The 19,901-nt window shown below is 38.1% G+C and overlaps 3 protein-coding genes across 4 annotated transcripts in view; 1 reads left to right on the forward strand and 2 right to left on the reverse strand.

Annotated features, from left to right (window-relative positions):
* Positions 1 to 230: 230 nt before the first annotated feature.
* Positions 231 to 6,700, reverse strand: LOC306850203 (uncharacterized protein). Its single transcript, XM_079385710.1, has 8 exons — positions 6,385 to 6,700; positions 5,722 to 5,867; positions 5,010 to 5,532; positions 3,673 to 4,258; positions 3,175 to 3,251; positions 2,958 to 3,057; positions 1,066 to 1,184; positions 231 to 963 (listed from the first exon to the last, which is right to left on the reverse strand). Exons 1-8 carry the CDS (start codon positions 6,595 to 6,597, stop codon positions 595 to 597), a joined length of 2,133 nt encoding a protein of 710 aa, XP_079241836.1. The 5' UTR covers positions 6,598 to 6,700; the 3' UTR covers positions 231 to 594.
* A 609-nt stretch (positions 6,701 to 7,309) lies between these two features.
* LOC306850369 (protein FAM98A-like) lies at positions 7,310 to 13,487 on the forward strand. Its single transcript, XM_079385965.1, has 8 exons — positions 7,310 to 7,428; positions 8,166 to 8,314; positions 8,409 to 8,543; positions 10,282 to 10,466; positions 11,124 to 11,204; positions 11,312 to 11,428; positions 11,550 to 11,717; positions 12,276 to 13,487. Exons 1-8 carry the CDS (start codon positions 7,388 to 7,390, stop codon positions 12,930 to 12,932), a joined length of 1,533 nt encoding a protein of 510 aa, XP_079242091.1. The 5' UTR covers positions 7,310 to 7,387; the 3' UTR covers positions 12,933 to 13,487.
* Positions 13,488 to 13,709: 222 nt separating this feature from the next.
* The window catches only part of rasgrp3 (RAS guanyl releasing protein 3 (calcium and DAG-regulated)), a 37,148-nt gene continuing 30,956 nt past the window's right edge, over positions 13,710 to 19,901 (reverse strand). For both annotated transcript variants that reach the window (XM_079386203.1, XM_079386202.1), the window contains 2 exons: positions 19,383 to 19,768; positions 13,710 to 17,561 (listed from right to left, as the gene is read on the reverse strand). In XM_079386203.1, coding sequence (XP_079242329.1) covers positions 17,553 to 17,561; positions 19,383 to 19,768 — 395 coding nt within the window. In that variant the 3' untranslated portion in view covers positions 13,710 to 17,552. The remainder of the gene's footprint in view (positions 17,562 to 19,382; positions 19,769 to 19,901) is intronic.

Here is a 19,901-nt window from a genome sequence, read left to right on the forward strand (position 1 = left end):
ATCAGGAGTGCCCAATCCTGCTCCTGGCCTGCAAAGTTCAGCTCCAACTCTAATCAAACACACCTGAAGCAACTAATTAAGGTCTTCAGGATCGCTTGAAAATTAAAGGCAGGTGTGTTTGATTAGAGTTAGAGCTGAATTTTGCAGGCCAGGAGCAGGATTGGGCACCCCTGCTGTACATCAAGCCAGTTCAACAAGAAACTATAATAATCACAAAAAGACCACCAACCTCTAATCCAAAAACCTTTTATTCCTGAACCCAAATTTTTCAATCCAAGTATGAATGTTTAAATTTTTCAGAGCTAGAATGTTGCAGTGTGTTTGGTTTGTGGAACACTGTTCATAGGACAATGACAAGTGAGACAAACCTTTAGTTTGACATCTCTGGTTGTTCACATTTAAATGTAACAGGTTAAAAGTGTCTATATAAGTGAAGCATCCCTGTACTACACTGTATGAGGTTGGAGTGTCACCTACAGGATGCATTAACATTAACAATCAATCAGAGAAGCCTTCAACCAGAGAAGACTCACTAATGACTGCTGATTGAAATGTAGCTCAAACACACAGCTGATGCTTTTAGAAGAAAGATCTTTAAGGTGAATCCTTATCTGCTTTTTTCTTGTCCTTTTTCTTCTTCTTGTCTTTTTTCTTCATTTTCTTCTTCTTTTTCTTTTTCTCGCTCTTTGTTGATTCCGCATCCTCGTCATAATCAGTTTTATCCTTTTTCTCTTTGTATTTGTCTTTACTCTCATCTTTACTGTCTTTGCCCTCTGGCTCATTTTTGAGTTTGATATCTGTAGAATGAGGGCTTCTTTCGTCTCTGGTGTGCTTTCTGTCAGGACTGTGGTCCTGGTAGACCCTTGAGGACCTACTGTGTGGGCTCTCTCGTCTGTGAGATGATGCGTGATGCTGGTCTTCATGTCTCTTAGCATCCCTGTGCTGGTCCTGTGACCCAGTTGTCTGCAAAGACAAGAAAGCTTTTGTTTCTTTCCCACAATTACAGATGCAGCGTAATGTAATTTAGAGTTAGTGATCCGTGGTAAATGGCATTTATAATGTCACCTTGTTCCTGTCCTTGCGGCCGTGACTTTCCACGTGTCTCTCTGCGCTCTTCAGATCACCAAAGAACTCCTCACAACGCTGGCAGAAGAAACCCATCACCGGGATCAAATCGCCCTCACCTATAATCGAGATATGCAAAGATATATATTTAAACTTAACTGTTCAGTAATGATTAACAGATTATAATTAAATAAAATCATTAAACAGTTGTATTGAAAAAAAATATTATTATATGGTTCAAGTAAATGAAAATTCAATTGATTTATTAATTGACCCAGAATAAAAACAATATAATAAGGCTGAAATAAATAAGCAGTTGTATTGAACAAATAAAAAATACATTGTTATATGGCCGATGGTTAAAATAATTTACTGAAAAAAATAAAAATCACACACACACACACACGGTCTGGTCAGCTATCCTTGTAGGGAATCTCCATAGGCGTAATGGTTTTTATGCTGTACAAACCGTATATTCTATCGCCCTATTAATTTAATGCAAGGCAGATGAAATTGCTAATAGCATCTTGTAACTTCTTAAAGCCGAGAACACACTACACGATTGTGAGGCCGATTATGAATGGAATTTATTACTGGCAGCTGATCGTGCCCAGTCAACCGGGTCTGTCCCAGTTGGGCTCAGTCGCTCTTTGCAGTCGGCAGAAAAATCACATAGTGCGTGGTGTCTAAAGATTATAATCTTTGAAAACAACTGGCAACGACTGGTTCTTGAATTCTAAGATTTTTTTAAACGTTTAATATTTGCGACTGACACCTGTGATTGTATATGGTTATGCAGCGGAGATGTGTTGTTCACTGTCAAACATCATTCAGCATTCATTTTGTAATTTTTTTTCTTGATTACAAGAAAAAAATTTGATTGTTCTTGTGATTTATTTCTTGTCTTTCTTTTAATTCATAAGTTAACACTGCAAATTAAATGGTTTCTTTTTTTTTCTTTTGCAGTCGATGAAAGTAGCCTAAATTATGCCAGCGATTTCTCTAATTTTAAAGAATATCAAGAATTCTTTTATTTCGATCTGCAGTCCAATAAAAGTTTTTTTCTTAACTTTGAACTTCTTAAATTTTGTTATTAAGATTTTTAAATCAACAAATATGCTAGGCTAACACATTTTCTTCATAACCAATATAGGAACAACAAATAGGCTAGCCTATTTCTTCTATTCTTCAAAACGAAGTTTTCATTAAAAATCCATATGACGAAATTAAATGATTATATATGAATTATATATAATAGTTTTGTGTCAAATGGATGAGGAAATTATATTGCCATGAATTTATTAGCCTAATGTTTTATTTCATTCTAACCTCGGGAAAAGTAGCCTACTGTTTTTACTTAGAACAAATTCATTTTTAATCCCTGATTTTAGACATACATTAAATAATTAACATTGTTGCTTGACTAAACGTTTAAAAATAGCACTAGAGATGTTATAATTAAGGGAACTGAAAACTGCTATGGCGTTTATTTGGAAAACCAACATAGCAGGAAAGCTAATGTTTTCTGTTATATTAAGCACAAACTTAAAAGTCAAACAAATCTTAAAGTCTCAATAGGGAAAAGCACTGGTGTTTTCTGCAGTGTTGTCTGTGGCGGGGCGGGAGCGGGAAAGTGGGGTTGCGGTTTTTGTGAGTGCTTTTTTGGTTCGGCAGAATTTGTCCAATCATGACCTGCAGTCGTTAAGTGTGTTTTGTAGCAGACTGACTCAGTTATTAGGTTTGTGCTCCTCTCTGACAAAGACTAGAATCTGCTCTGGTCGATGGTAACGGTCTTTAAGTGTGTTGAGGTCAGTCTTAGAATGTTTCCGCTAGTTGTGTAGTGTGTCCCCAGCTTTAGATATGATGTTCAAGTTGAAGGGCTCATTTACTACCTTCCTGTTTCAGCAGACCCTCCAGTTCCTTCACCAGGTACTCTTTCCTTTTCTTTTGAATCTGTTTCTCTCGTCTGTCTCGCTCCTTCTCATTCGTCTTCTAAAACAGTCAAAGATGTTCACTTTGAGACTCTTGGGGGCATGACATAATACTGGGCTGATAGTGTTAAAGACTTTAAGAGTTGTGATGCAAGACAGGTTTCCAGACTCTTCATACCTTCTCCTCGCGCTTGGAATTGGGATTAGAATGGCTGCTTCCAGAGCGATTACTCCTACTGTCATCGGTTTTGGTTGCTGAAAACAGACACTAAAAGTTGAATGCATTGAAAGCACAGGGTTCTTGTGAAGTCTTCTTGGGCTTTTTATAATTTCTTCAAATAGCTGACAGACATCAAGAACAAAACAACAGCTATGAAGCAATGCAGCTTCTTAAAATGCACTTTTAAGAATCTCCTGAAAATTCTGCAACTTCAAAGACCAGTTAATTCACTTCCAACCAACTGTAGTGCAGATTCCATTCAAACTTTGTTTTTTAGATCAATTTTTGTTTTATACATATCTACTTTTTTTTAAAAAGACTTTTAAAACAGTTTGAAAACCTCCCTCTGATATGAATCGCACGTTCAGTACTCAAAACACTGTAACTATAATAATATTTGCATAATGAATAGTGAATACTGAACAACTAAAAAGCATAAAGCATGCCGGTTCTGACCTGTGGACAGTGCCTCCAGGGTTGGTTTGAGCATCGAGAGCGAAGCAGGCGTTCCCTGTTCTTCCTTTTTTTCTTTTAGTCTGGCAGCCATTTTACAGATGTCAGCCATGCCTGGATTCAGGCCGATGGTCCTCAGGAGGGTTCTCACCTTCTCGCATTCCTCTGGAGTGACTTTCGTTGTGCCAGAAGCAGCAGATGGCACACTAGCAGGCATGGCATGTGCTTTGGGTTCCTGGAGACCGTGAGTCTGGTGTTCTTTACTGAGATGATGAACAGGAGACCTCACAGATCTCGTCTGGGCCAACGGAACGGTCACAGCCTGAGGTTTGGATCGCTCCTCTTCCTCTCCATAAAGGAATTTCTCTTCATCTTCAACACTCTGGAACACAGGCTTGGTTTCAGGCTGCTGGTTGGGTGTGTTCCAGGATAAGATATTGGAAAAGCTGCTGCTGCGGTCTCCTCCAGCCCTCTCGTGAGGAAGCATGGAACCATAACAGAGTTCAGCAGAGGCGTCAGGTTCTAGGTTCTTGGAGCCTCTAACTGCATACTGATTTGCTAGAAACATTCCCCTTGTGTCTTCAGTATTCTGTTTAGAAGACAAGGGAAGACATTTCACATTATTTGTGGAGAAAATTATGGGAGTTTAAATGGCCTGAAAGTCAACAAGACAAAATAACAACAACAAAGTCTCTAGGATACTCCTTCAAGTTGGTTTAAAGTTCAAATTTATTTCCTCCAAAAGTGTCAAAAAATAAAATATCTTTTACCTCATAACACATCTTAACAAAAAAAAATTTTCAAATATATTTTTGAAAGTAAAAAGTTTTTTTTCTAAATCATGCCTTATAAATTCATATCTCTGTTTTTTTACATTAATAATGTTGCCAAACTAATAAACTAAAGTATGTATTTATATTTAAGTATGTATGCATTGTAATGTATTTTAGAATTATTTTTAGCTACATTATGTGACGTATATTTTTTGTTTTCACAACTGGTGATTCCCCAAAGGTTTTCCATTAGAATGATTTATGAGCTACATTACGGAAATGACATTACAAGCACGTGGGAATGACGCATGTATGCAATTTCCTGCAAAATCATCCTGACAGCTCTAAAATATTCTTATTACATCATATTAATCTTATTATAGGTTTATCAAAGTGGGTAAAATGGTTTAGAAGGTGGATTTTTTAACTGTCTCAATAATATTAACTTTTATTTAAAAAAATAAAATAAAAAAAAGTTTCTTAGTGTAGCTTTCATAAAACGTCATGTCATTGACCCACAAACCAAAAAATACAGAAACTCAAACATGACAGAATAGTGTTGCGCACCTGGCTTCTAAGGAGGGCATTCTTGACCAAAGGCAGGTGTTTGTCTAAATCTTTGTTCTGTAGAATCTGTTTTAGTCCATGAAATAGATCAGGCATGGCACTAGCGCCAAGGCTGGTTCCGCTGCTGGCGCTGCTAGAGCTGTGATTGCCTTCAGCGGTTCCTCTAGATGCCCGTTTTGTCTGGCTGGGGCTCAGGCGTGACTGACTCTTACTGTGTGTTCCGCTCTTCCCGTGACTGCGACTGCGACTCCTCGCACGACTTTTGGCCCTTGTGCGGCTTTTACCTCGAGTGCGACTGCGGCTGCGTGTTTTGCTACGAGCCCGACTCTTTCCACGACTCCGAGCTCGACTACGACCCCGGCTCCTTCCGCGGCTCCTGCTGCGACTGCGTGGACGGCTCCTCCCTCTGCTCCGACTCCGTGTTCGGCTGGAATGCTTGTCTGCTGTGCGATCACCATTGTCATTTTTATCTCCTGGCAGCTCACTTGCCTCCAGGATTCGGAGAAACTCTTCTGCCTTTTTCCTTTATTGAAACACATGGAAATAGATTTAGGGTTAACAGTTTTATATATACACACAATATTGAAAATAATAAATGTTACTTGAGAATCAAATTAGCATCTTAGAACGATTTCTAAGAGGGGAGGAATGGCTGAAAATTCAGCTTTGCATCACAGGAATAAATTACTTTTTAAACTATAGTTCTTCATACCTGACTTCTTGGTTTTGCTCATCTAGACTTTGGGTTGACCAATTCTGTGGGGTGTGACCAAGCTGATGCTGATTTGAAGATGTAAGCAGAGGGCTAATCAGCGTGGATCCACTTTGGTCAGCAGTGTGGCTGGTGAAGGGTCGGTTCTGCAGATGAAAGAAAGGAATGAAAGAAAAACAGATGTATCACTAGACACTGACAAATAGCATGTCTGTATTCATTATCAGATATAAGACTCAATTAACATCCAGTACAAACGTCTGAGATCACAATTAAAATCTGAGATTTATGCCATTTAAACCTAGAAAGAATAAGTTTTAAATCCTACATTTTTAAACAAAGTATGACGTTAAATGACAAAGTATTTAAATATCTTTAGGCCACTAATCAATCAAACAAATGAGTGCTATTGTAAATGCATTGTTTTCAATGAAGCATGACATGTCACTGCAGGACATTGCCTTTCATTTACCAACATGCAATACTATTTCACTATACTTTCACGCACTGCTCTGAAAATGCATTTCTTACATGGAATCCAAAGACATTGGATATGTACAATATATTTAATATTAAATTAAATATATAAATTTAGCATTTTCACCAGGTGGATGTAGCCAATGTTGCGACAAGTAGATGCAGATTGGACCGAAAAACACGCACCTCGTAAAACGATTCTCTGCTGTAGTTTTCATTTCCTGCTCCGTACGGGCGTCCCGGAGGAGGACCGGGCGGCGGAGCGCAGTATCGAGGCCCTGGAGGAACCCCAAAAGGAGGGCAGAACGGCGGAGGTCCAAAAGATGCTGCGGGGGGTCCGAACCCTGACGGGAGTATCGGTGGCCGATGATAGTCTGAGTTCGACGTACCTCGGTACATTTTTGTGCATAAATATCTGATCAATTCATGTGTGGTTTCCACGAGTTTATTTTTTTCATTCACTCTCTGCGCGCCTGTGTGTCTACATGAGTCTGAGCGCGGCCACAGCGCCACCTGCAGGACTGGAACCACAGCGCAGCTCACAAACGCCTGTCCAAACGATGCCAGTTCAAAACTGTTGCACTTACGTTATTTAGCAATAAAGACAAACAAATTAAATATACAGTATTGATGTAACACGTTTGCCATATTGTAATTTGGTTCACCACTTTTGGATTGAGTCACACATGCAAACAATGGCTATATTGTGTTCCTTGGGATATTGTGAACTAACAAATAACAAAATGTTAAAAGTAAGTAAAAGTGCCTCCTTTTCTTTTGTTATTCAGTGACCAATAAAATTATATAGATAATACATAATACAATAAAGGGTAATTGAAAATATACAACATGCAAATTCATAAAAACATTGTTAAATAAAAGCTATGTAGGGATTTTATAATTTAAAAGAGTTATAGACCCAGTATTCATTGAGTAATTTAGCAAATAATTAATAAATTAATAAAAAAGTTATAAAAAATAAATTAATGTTACAATTAAATAAATAATTCATTTTATAATTTAATCAATAATGATTTTAAATATATTGCTGCCTTTTTTCTTTACGGGGGAACGCAAGAACTGATAAAACGTATCCGGCATGTTTCTGGTCGCCTACAGGAGCTGTAAGGACCCCATTATGCCAACCCAGCATTGCAGTCATTACGGCTGCTAGAGGGAGTAATTTACAATGGAGATTACTGATATTCTTGATTCTTTGGAGGACCTAGGGTAGGTGAATCAAATTGATCGTTGTCATATATATATTATATGTTTTGATTTTCGGTTTAACGGCATAAATCGGAGCTCGTGCACACATGTCCCGGCACGCCGGTGTTCTGCATGATCTGAGGCACAGAACCGCTTTCTCTATTCTCAACTGCTGTTGACTGTATCAACTTGAGGCGAATAACTATTAATTTAAAATATTTTTATCCCTCAACAGCCGTGATTTATTGTCTGTTATATTAAATTAGAGCTGGGGGATATTGGCACATGTATTTAGCATGATTTATATAATCAATAAAGTGATTGGGCCGTGCTGCGTCAGCAGTGCTCAAATATCTCCACTGCCATAAATAGCCTGAATCATCATAGCCTAAATGAACACACCTCTGTCCCAGCTCCCGATCTGTCTATCCGTAGACTGTTCTAGAATCAGTCAAGGACTCATAGGGATGGGTCGTATTTGTGTAAGATTAAAAGCCTTTAGATCTAATAGGTAAATTATTAGTAATGCCATTTGAGGATCAGAACTAACTTAAGTATAATGTCTCATTTTCTTAATTTAAAGCGTCTAGCTTTTTCAAAATATATACAAGAGGTAAGCATGCTTAGATATTGCACTGTTGCAACATCATTGGGTCACTTCACATTCTCCTAAATAGCAGGGGAAGTGCAGAATGACCCAGGACCATCTCGAAATGCAAATAAACTGCTCTGAAAAGTGTGTATGTGTGTGTTTGCAGATACCAGGGTCCACTCCTAGAGGACGGGGCTCTTGAGACGGCTGTGACTGGTGGTGCTGCATCTCCAGAGTTCACTAAACTGTGTGCCTGGCTAGTGTCTGAGCTCAAGCTTTACAGTAAACTAGAGGAGAATGTGCAGGCGACCAACTGTGAGTGTGATCCCACACATATAATATAATCTACGAGATGAAGAAAGTGTCAGTCAGAACGTGAATTGTTGGTTTTGGGGTGTGGCTTGTGCAGGTCCGAGCGAGGCTGAGGGGTTTCAGCTGGAGATGAGTGGCCTTTTAGCTGAGCTGTGCTGTCCATATCCTGCTCTCATCACTGGAGAGGTCACCAAACGTCTGCTGAATTCATACAACTGCCTGTTACTGCTGAGTATGTAAACAAAATCATTTGCTCATTCCTGTGAAGCTTTTAAAATGGGGCTGCTGCTGAACTTTGTTACTTGAAATAAAGTTAACTATAAATAAAAATATAAATTTCGACTTTTTCTCAGCTAGTTGCCAAGGCAGCAGTTCTCGTTTTTCTTTTATTTTAACTTGATTTACTAAAACAAGTAAAAATGAGATGAAAAATTAAAGCTGCAGTCCGTAACCTTTTGGGGTTAAAAATGATCCGAAATCAATATTTGAGCAAGTACATAGTACTTCCAGTAGTACACACATACTCCTCAAAACATTAGATTCATCAGCGCTGGAGCTGTGCCGGAGCACAACCCCACGCACAGAAGATAATTCCGCACAGAGCTGCAATTACAGCTTTTCAAACAGAGATGTCGACAAAGAGGCAAAACTTACAGACTGCAGCTTTAATGTGAACTATATAGAAAACACAACAAAATGAATAACTAAAATGAAAATGGCACACATAAAAATTCAGAATATGAATAAAAATACTAGAGTATCTCAATGGTACTAAAGTAATATAGGTGCAAGATCCTTGTACATCAAAAATATTACTCGTATTCATTAGGGGTGTAAGAAAATATCGATACAAGTGAGTATCGCGATATTTTGTTTGGCGATACTGTATCGATTCTCCAAAACGGAATATCGATATTTAAAAAAAATAAATAAATCATACAAGATTCATGGCAGTTGTTTGGTTTTGAGTTCATATCCCGACCGCTAGTCTTCATCTCTGAACTTAAACAGTGACAGGAAACACTAGCATCAGGGCACTCCACTAATGTTAGCGTTAATATAGTTCACTGCCAGTAATGGAGGATGAAAGAATTGTTCCAGTTCTCGTTTCGATGTACAAAGCTGAAGTGTGGCACCATTTGGGCTTTTGTGGTAATGTCCGCCTGGGGACCACGGCGCGAGCGCAATCTCGGTTCTGCCGCTTGCCGCATCCCGTGTTGAAGAGCCTTTGCGTGGCGGTAGAGTCCCCACGCAGCTGCAGCTTTCTCTCGTAATTCGGGGGAGTTTGGTGCTGTTGGGGCGGTGCTCGCGTCGCGGTCTCGGCGATTCCACGCGGAACATAAATACAAACTGAAAAACCTGTGAAATCCAAGTTGAAAAGTTCTGAGAATGTTTAACATCTGTATTTATTTGATTGTTTTACAATTGTTTTGTTTTCTTTAGGAATCCTGCACGCACTTTATTTTTCATTGATATTAAGCAGATGTCATTTTTTGTTCAGATCAAATGTTATGACATTGCATGGCACAATTGTAAACTTAAACTGTGAAACTTTAGAGTCTATAAATATATATTTTTATAAAATACATTTTATACATACATTTAACTGAAGAATCATGCAAGCACAGAATATTTCCCGCTTTACTCGTACTGCACAAAAAGTGGTTCAATAATGTTGAATGTTATAGGGACTGATTATTGCAAATGCAGATCCCAGTGTGTTCTGGTTAAACTAATTTTATTTATTTATTTTTTGCTAAGGTTTGCATATGGTGGTGTGTTCTTAATGACATCTTATCTAAAAAATATATATCCTATTCCTAAAATAAGAAATATCCCAATATATCGCCTTGCTTACAGTATTGCAATGTATCGCAATATATCGTATCGCAACCCCTGTATCGTGATACGTATCGTATTGCCAGATTCTTGCCAATACACAGCCCTAATATTCATACCATTCTTCCAAGGCTTCTTGATCTCCGAGCTTGAGTCGTCTAGGATGATCCTGGTGAACCAGCCCCAGAAGAAGGGGCAGGAGACGGGCGGCAGTAAAGTCTTCATGGAGCTGAAGGGCATCTGTATGGCTCTGGGCATGTCCAAACCTCCTCCTAACATCACCATGTTCCAGTTCTTCAGTGGTATTGAGAAAAAGGTGAGGTTTATTTACAGGCGATTTATAGTATTGTATATTAATGTGGCTCACTAACGGATTTGTGCAGAAAACCTCTGTTATTTTAGTATTATTTATATACTGTTATAGTATTTATTAATATTTTGAGTTAACTTTTAATTTTTAATGTTTTCGTTTTGAGTTTTAGTAATTTTGGTTATGTGCTTTTGTCATTTTTATAAGTTTTTTTTTTTTTTTTTTATATTATTTGTAAGTTTATTACATCATAAACTTACATTATTTCAGTTAGTAAGAAAACATGACTTTTGTTTGCGTTTAAGTGTTTAAACATCTAATATTTTATTTTATTTCAGCTTTATTTAAATTAATGAAAACACGTTTTAGTATTAGATAAAAATAAAAACGGTGAACTTTCAAATCATGATTTGGTAATAAGTGTTTTTTTTTTATTTTTTTTATCATATTTAGAGCTAGCTCTAATTATTAACTGCATTTACACATTCCATTTAGAATAATCCAGATTAATCAACATTAGAATGATGCACCTGTGGTGAAGCTGATGTAATACTACATAAAAATCTTTTCTGCTCATATAAGAATGCATGTACAGGTATATTGGTGAATGAGAATCATTGTTTGTTTGTTTATATGTTCTAATCATATGCTGTTGTCCCACAGCTGAAGGAGGCTTTGTCCAAGGTTCCTCCATCTCATATAGGAGAACCTCTGCTGAAGAAACCACTGGGCCCTGTACATTGGGTAAGCTCCAATTTTGATTTTTATCCTCTAAAAGCACTAAACTAACCATTTTAAATTTGAACATTGGTGAACACAAAATGTTTTTTTTTTTTTCCTTAAAACTCCAGGAGAAAATTGAAGCAATAAACCAAGCACTTGTGAATGAGTATGACGTCAGAAGGAAGATGTTGCTGAAACGACTGGATGTGACGGTGCAGTCTTTTGGCTGGTCGGAAAAAGCCAAGGTACAAGAATCTCTCTTTTACTTTGTATATAATTTGTCAAGACACTGATTAAACTAGTAGAATGAGCAAAAATGTGATGTGAATTAAATTTAAAATCACTTTGCTTTGTAATTCTTTACAGACACATGCTGATAAACTTTCGAAAGTGTACCAGCCTCTTCGAGTGGTGCTGGCCACTAAAACCAGAGTGTCTGTGGCTCACCTGTTTGCTGCTAGAGAAGATTTATCAAAGATCTTGAGAACCAGCAGTGGTCACATCAGGGAGAAAACAGCCTGTGCCATTAACAAGGTGGGTTAGTTTTGAATGCACTTTCGCTTTCTAATTGTATGTTATTACCAATTCTTTTGTAGCTGCACTATTTCAGAAGTTAGGGGTTTATAAAATTTTCAAAGGTTTTTAAAGGAAGTCTCTAATGCTCACTAAGGCTGCCTTTATTTGATCAAAAAGCAGTAAAAACAATAATATTGTGAAGTGTTATTACAATTTAAAAAAGTGTTTTATATTTTAATGTTAAAAAATGTAATGTATTCCTATGATGCCAAAGTCGAATTTTCTGCAGTCACGATCCTTCAGAAATCATTCTATTATGCTTATTTGCTGCTAAAAACGTTATTTCGAAAACAGTTTGCGCCGATACATTTTGTTTTCAGGGTTCTTTGAATAGAAAGTTAAAAAGAATGCCATTTATTTGAAATATAGATTTTTGTAACAATGTTACAAAAGTTTTGTCATTTGTAGTCAATTTAATACATCCTTTCTGAATAAAAGTATTAATTTCATTCCTAAAAATAAAAGGCTAAGCGGTAGTGTACATGCCAGTGAATTTAATATTTTTTTGTTTATTAGGTCCGGATGGGTCGTGTTCCTGATCGAGGAGGGAGACCCAATGAGATTGAGGCCCCACCTCCAGAGATGCCCATGTGGCAGAAACGGCAGGATGGTCCACAAGGGGGCGGTGGAGGACAGTACTTCTCCGGTGGCGGAGGAGGAAGAGGTGGTGGACGAGGTGGTTACGATCAGCAGCAGGGCGGCCGTGGAGGTCATGAGAGAGGAGGTGGAGGCAGAGGTGGGAGAGGAGACCACCGTGGAGGTAAAGCGCAGGGGAACTGGCAGGACGGCTCTGGCGGAGGTGGATACCAGGGTCATTACCAGGACGGTGGGTATCGAGGAGGAGGAGGCTACCAAGGAGGCCAGCAGGGATCGGGCTACCAAGGAGGCCAGCAAGGACCGGGGTACCCAGGAGGAGGATATCAGGGCGGAGGTGGGGGTTACCAGCACGAGGGCTACTATCAGGATGGAGGACGACACCAGGAGAGGGGAGGAAGGGGTGGGCGCGGGGGTAGAGGAAGAGGAGGAGGAAGAGGAAGTGGGCAGGGAGGAGGATGGGGTGGAAGAGGAGGGCAGAATTATAACCAAGGAGGTCAATTTGAGCAATTCTTTCAGCAAGGTGGGCAACATTATAACCAGGCCGGCTTTGGTCAGGGAAGACAGTTTACAAGCTGAAAACAGACTGTTACTGCGATCTACAGCTTCAAAAAGGACCCACAATTCTCTGAGGGTGGGAGACCGAGAGAGACGCGGGCCTCTGAATGAGCAGACAGGCATTACATCTCATCATTCCCATGGTGCCTCTGGAGTCTGTTTTACAGAGATCTCCTCTGAATGAACAAAGTGCTTCTACATGTGTACGGTTGGTTTAAACGGTTTTACTTCCAGCAGACCATTTAAGCTACTTTAGTTATTTGGAAGTGCGAGGTTGGGTTGCCAAAAACTCCTTGAATGAACTTTGGTGTTTTTCTTCTTCCTTCCTCATTGATGATTGACATCGGTCCAGTCTACTGCCTGATCTCGCTGCCCCGACTTTGAATCTGATGAAGCCTTATACTAGGAAGTGATCAAACTTTTGTTATTCTAGTTTTATTTATGGAAATGTTACTTTGACTTCATTAGTTCCATCCTGTCATTTTAACGATCAGCACTTGAAAATGTTTTTGTTTTTTTCTCTCCCATCTCCCTCAGTGAGATGTTAACATGAATAAAGATCAGCTGAGTTCTCGACGCTCATGTGTGAATGTTCGTTTGCTGACTGTGTGGAAACCCTGAGATTATTGATTGACTTGTTTTGAGCTTTCTGCTGGTTTGGGAAAGAATGGCTACAGTTCACCTTTACAATGTTTAAAGGTTTTGGAATGATTAAACCGTAAAGACAAGAGCTCACTGTCTTGGTATATATATATATATATTTTTTTTTTTTTCAAACACAGAAAACTGATCAATTTCAAATGAAGATTATTTTTCTTGCATTTATTATAGTGGCAATAAAATATCAGAAGTTACAATGATAGAAACATTACTAAATTAAATACAAGAGTTCTACTGAAACTATGCAGATTCCTATGATACAGTGCGATTGTGACATGCTTAGAAATACAGTGGCCACATGGGGGTGATAGACAGCAATTTATTTTAGTTTATTACCTGCAAAATGGCTTAAATGTCTAACCATTCAGTCACTTAAAATCACAGGAAACATTAAACACAAACTAGAAGATTTTTTAAAAGCTACAGAATGTATTGAATAGTTGTGATTAGTCTGTTTTAGGGTAGTGTATTGATGTTGTCCATGAACAGCAAGTGAATTGTAACAGTGCAATGAAGGAATCACAGAACATTTCTACATATGACATTCAATTATTACACTCATTCTAGTTAAAGCAGACTGTTTAAATCTAAATCCAGTTTGTCTTCAAAAATACACTATAAATACTTTTAATGTAATACTTTTATGTCTTTTCCAGCTAAAGATACATAAATGGTCTCTAAATATTCCAGTCAAGATGGCAAAAGTCCCTTGATGTTTAATATTCAGTTTTGCAGGTCAAGCTTATCTTCACTGGCAACCCTGAGATGCTGACATGACCTGCTCTCTGCACAACCTTATTTCAGCGTTGGTAAAAACCTAACAATAATTAGATTGCTTAATTTATATATATATATATATATATATATATATATATATATATGTGTGTGAAGCTCAGAAATTTAGTGAGGAAAAATAAGTGCAGCAAGAACCTTGGGAATAAACATGTCCATATGCTTGATGTTCAAAATGTAGTAAATGCACATGTCCCTCATGTAAACCTGGCATCAACCAGAAACATGACCAGAAACATTCATAAGACTATAGTCAATACAGCAATGACAAGGCTGGTCATTTTACAGCAGTTATATTACTGACCGCATTTCTACTGATGGCACAGAACTGGCAAGAGTCATCAGTTTTTCAATACACATCTCTTGATTTCGCAAAGCTTATATTACGTAAGGATGTTTGCACAAGAAATTGTGTTGATAGGGCTGCTGTCAAAATAATGTGTGCTCAACACTTTAGCAGTAATTCTCAGTAATCAATAAGAGAAGGACAACAGATGTATTCGAAATATCCCACAGGAGGTCATGCTTAAATTGTTACATTTAAAGGGATGTTTAAGCTAAAAACGAACACTAAAAATAGCACAAAAAAGTAATAGATATATTTTGAAGTATGTTGGTAACCAAACAGTCTTGGTACCCATTGACATTCATTGTATGGACTTGGAACTATTGTATAAGGCGATTAAACGATGACAGACTCTTAATTTTTGGGTGAACTATCCCTTTCAGTAGTATGCTTTATATGCTACATCAAATCAAAATGAATTACATTTAGCATGTGCCTTTAAAGGAACACTCCACTTTTTTGGAAATAGGCTCATTGTACAACTCCCCTAGAGTTAAACAGTTGAGTTTTACCGTTTTTGAATCCATTCAGCCGATCTCTGGGTCTGGCTGTAGCACTTTTAGCTTAGCATAGATCATTGAATCGGATTAGACCATTAGCATTTGGTCATCAAAAATGACCAGAGTTTCGATAATTTTCCTACTTAAAGCTTGACTCTCCTGTAGTTACATCGTGTACTAAGATTTTTTTAAATAGGAAAAATATCTATACTCTTTGGTCATTTTTGAACGCAATGCTAATGGTCTAATCCGATTCAATGATCTATGCTAAGCTAAGCTAAAAGTGCTACCGCCAGACCTGGAGATCGGCTGAATGGATTCAAAAACGGTAAAACTCAACTGTTTAACTCTAGGGGAGTTGTAAAATGAGCCTATTTCCAAATAAGTGGAGTGTTCCTTTAACACATTTCTTCTGATCTCTGACAATCTGAACACTAACTAGCACCAGACATACACAGATGAGAGCAGAATCATTAGCACAGTATTAGAATAATACTCTAATGACTATGGCAACAGGTAAGAGCTTTCAGCACTAGGCTACACATGACAAACATGCTTTCTCAACTGCTTCAGGAATCACTGGCATCTAACATGAATTCTGCATTAATTTAAATTAATTCCTCGCATGTTGTTTCAAACCATATGACATTCTGTTGTGAAGACTTCTTTTAAGCTGCTATCTTTCATATAATGAAAGTGAATGGGAACCAACAAGACAAAAAACACCATACTTGTACAGTACATACAACTCATGCCAAGTCTTCATAAGCCTTCAATATATATTTTGAGAGGAATAAACTGAGGGATAGCTCACCCAAAAATGGAAATTCTGTCATTAATTATTCCCCCCTCATGTAGTTTCAAACCTTGTAAGACCTTTGTTCAAATTTGGAACACAAATTAAGACATTTCCGATGAAATCCAAGAGCTTTCTGAGCCTACATAGACAGCTACGAAAACGACCTGGTTGAAGGCCCAGAAAGGTAGGAATAACATCGTTAAAAAAAAGTTCATGTGACATCAGTGGTTCAACCGTAGATTTTATGAAGCTGCAAGAATACTTTTTCTCAATTTTATAGATCTATTTATATAAGGACTATATCAACGATGTCCTTACCAGCTTTCTGGGCCTTGAATGTGTCAATTGTGTTGCTGTCTATGGAGGGTCAGAAAGATCTTGGATTTCATCAAAAATATCTTAGTGTTCCGAAGATGAGCAAAGGTTTTTGCAGGTTTGAAATGACAGGGTGAGTTTCACTGTTTATCACGGTTTGTCTTAGTTCATCTACCTGTGTGGTTTCTGACTCTCTCTCTCTCTCTCTCTCTCTCTCTCTCACACACACACACACACACACACACACACACAGTCTGCAAAAATGATTGTATGAGGCTTGTCCCATCTGAGGCTCTTGGGCTCTAACTGAGCCAAGATGTCTGGGTGTCAAACTTATTTCAGAACATATGGCGCTGAAGGACGGGGTGTTGCCTTGGCAACAGACTATTGATGGACTCATCTGCTGCTTAGCAACAGAGGCCATATAAACACCTGGCTGACGGCACACCTGTGTCTGCAGAATTGAAGTCTTTGAATTCATATATATAAAAAGATCATTTCAACCTTACATAGCTATCAATGTTGCTAAGCAGTGCTGATGTAATGATGCATAAGGTCAGAGGTCACTTGTCTGCATTTTCTCAAGCACAAGAGACACAACTATGATGCAAACCATTGGAGAAAAAATCTGTAAGTGTAAGTGGGATTTATAATTATATTTGGGGTAAAGGGTTTTAAAACTCGACGTACCTTCCACTTCAGATCATAATGTGTTGCTGGGTAACACAGAAATGAAGTTAGTGTTTTAAAGTTCGATCATACATATGTTCATCTTCATTTTTCCCAGTTCCACTTTCGACTTCAGACAACCTGAATATAACATTCACATCCACTGTGTCCTTTCTGAGTAGTGTTTTTGGAGAACGAAAATCAGAGCGTGCGTCACGTCAACAGCATACCTTAAATACTCTCGCTCACTCATCTATTATCATGCTGATGTAGCGTCACATCAGCTTCCAGTGATTCGCAGTTAGATTTCCAACCAGGACAGCACAGCGCAGTCACTCTCTGTTTAGTCCGAGACCTTTCCTTTGATGCAACCCTTCCCCCAGTTCAGTCAGCGGGTTGCCTGACGCCCCTCTTTTACTGTGGCTGTGGAAATAGTGGCCCTATTCCTGATCCACTGGAGGCATGAGGCACCCCAGCACGCCCCCTAGAGCGGACAGCCCTCTGGGCCGTGGTCCTGACAGGCTCCAGGGTGTCCTGCATGGGCCCACAGAGCAGTCAAGTCAGCTGATCTGAAAACACACAGTGGAAGATCATGAGGACACATGACAGTTGTTTAGGGGGAATATTTAGTGCTGCCTGCTTAGGACAATTTCAGTACGGATTTGGGATTTTGGGGTGGGGAGGGGGGGTAAGCAAACTCTGAACACTAGCGACTGGATAACAACATGCTAAAACTGCTCAGAACAACTTAGCAAACAGATAGCAACACCTGGGCAACTACACACAGCAGTAAAATTTTCTTTAAAAAAAGTGTAAAAAGAAAAACCATTATTAGGTGTTTCTTCAATTATGAGAGCTTCTGCCACACAGTGGATCACCAGAAAATAAACTTTATATACATAGCTGATAAATTATGATATGATATATATATTGATAAAATATGATAGCTTTTAATAAATTACATTTTAAAATATATTCAAATAGAAAGCAGTTATTTTAAATTGTAAACATATTTCACAATTTTACTGTTTTTGCTGTATTTTGGCACAAATAAATGCAGGCTTGGTGAGCAGAAGAGAATTCTTAAACTTTAAAAATCTTACAGTTCAAAAACTTTTGACTGTTAGTTTATGTATGTATGTGTGTATATATATATATATATATATATGCGTGTGTGTGTGTTATTTTTTATTTTGTCTGGCAAACATGTCCATCAGTGTACACTGCTATTTAAAAGTTTGTTGATTTAAAAAAATAACAATAATATTTTTATTCAGCAAACATGCATAGAACTGATCAAAAGTAAGACCGTAAAGACGTAAAGACAAAATCACAAAAGATTTCTATTTCCAAAATCAATACAGTTCTTTTTAAATTCTATTCATTAAACAATCTTGACACTAAATATATCATGGTTTCCAAAACTGCTTTCAACATTGATTCAGCTTTTAATAATAGGAATAAATATCATTTTACAATATATTATCATGTATATATTTATCAATATTACTTTTTTTTTAATACTGTTTTTGACAAATAAATTTACAAATAAATAAATAAAATAATAACTTACTACAAACTTTTCAATGATACTATAAAAAAAAATGTTGTTTTTTTTCCTGTAAGAAATTTGTTAGTTTCAATAAAAGGATAAAATAAAATCCACATCTGGAACATAAAAATACCACAAGTTGTTAAAATTAATATAATTATTACTATAATTATTATTATAAAAATAGCTTGATTGTAGTATTGTAGTTTTATATGTATACCTACAAATGTTAAAAATGTTTAAGTTAGTTAAACATGCATATTCATGAACAGCTCACCTAAATACTAGCTCACTTAAAAAAACTAATTCTGCATTGTAATGCTGACAGGTGCACCAACAGTCTAATCCCTGTGTGTCAAGTGACCCTGTTCTACAAATAACACATCTGAGATCTGAATTTAACAAACACAGCAACACAATCCTGGTCAGACATATGCTCTGCATTTTAACCCAAAACAAAGTGTCTGCCAGGTCCTAAAATAGCAGCCTAGAGCCCTACTCAGGTTAGTGCTACTCCATATTTAGGTCCATCAGCGTGAGTGCTGTGGCGCTCTCGGCTCTGCGGCCCCAGATGAAGATTATCTCTAGAGCGACGAAAGACCAGACTGGAAAACCCTGGCATTTCCATGGCAACGGGGGAGCAAAGTTTCATAAAAAGACGTTTCAGGGCCTTGGAAGAGATGTAGGAATTAAAAGATAGTGAAACAAGGCGGCGGGTTGTGGGATTCACAAGGTCTTCCTGCTCAAACTATTCTGAGGACAACACACCGCAGCTTTAAAAATAGTTACAGGATAATTTCTTCAGAAAGCAAATGAGATGCTTTTCTCTTAGTCGTACCTCAGAGGTCCTGGTTTTGTTCATATGTTGTTCTGCGAGTCCGTTCTGCTGTGACTCTTCGCTGTGCTCCTGTGAGTTCCTGCTGTTCCTCATCGCTGCCGAACTCTGCGTGTCGTTCTCCCAGCGAGCAAAGCCTTTGCTCTTGGATGCTTTGCGGTGTGGCCTGTATCTCATTTTGGGGAAGGTGTGTGACCCGCTGTCTGTGACGGCTACCCAGCCGTTTTCGGGCCACAGGGGTTCTGTCTGCGTGGCCTGACTGGTGGTGGCTCTCTGGAGCCGCACTGAGATGCGCTGGGCTGACCCGGTCACCAGGGTGATGGACTTTCCCTCCAGGTCAGAGCCTGATGACGACGACACGGCAGGGAACATAAACACCTCATCGTCATCTGTGCAATAACAGGACAAGAGAATGTTAGCAAAGTGAACATTTTTTCAATATTTTATTATCAGAAAAAATATTAAATGTTGTTTCGTTTTTATTAAACATTTTTAAAACAAGATAAATTTACTAAAAAATAG

This window comes from Barbus barbus (assembly GCF_936440315.1).
Source record: "Barbus barbus genome assembly, chromosome: 30".
In the NCBI taxonomy this organism is placed as follows: domain Eukaryota; kingdom Metazoa; phylum Chordata; class Actinopteri; order Cypriniformes; family Cyprinidae; genus Barbus; species Barbus barbus.

Excerpts from the sequence above, each read along its gene's own strand:
- LOC306850369 (XM_079385965.1), top strand. The coding sequence starts at position 7,388 with ATGGAGATTACTGATATTCTTGATTCTTTGGAGGACCTAGG. Across the intron at positions 10,467-11,123 it reads TCAGTGGTATTGAGAAAAAG|CTGAAGGAGGCTTTGTCCAA; the intron begins GTGAGGTTTATT and ends GTTGTCCCACAG. Across the intron at positions 11,205-11,311 it reads CACTGGGCCCTGTACATTGG|GAGAAAATTGAAGCAATAAA; the intron begins GTAAGCTCCAAT and ends TTAAAACTCCAG.
- LOC306850203 (XM_079385710.1), bottom strand. The coding sequence starts at position 6,597 with ATGTACCGAGGTACGTCGAACTCAGACTATCATCGGCCACCGATACTC. Across the intron at positions 5,533-5,721 it reads GAGCAAAACCAAGAAGTCAG|GAAAAAGGCAGAAGAGTTTC; the intron begins GTATGAAGAACT and ends GTTTCAATAAAG. Across the intron at positions 1,185-2,957 it reads GGGTCTGCTGAAACAGGAAG|GTGAGGGCGATTTGATCCCG; the intron begins GTAGTAAATGAG and ends TCTCGATTATAG.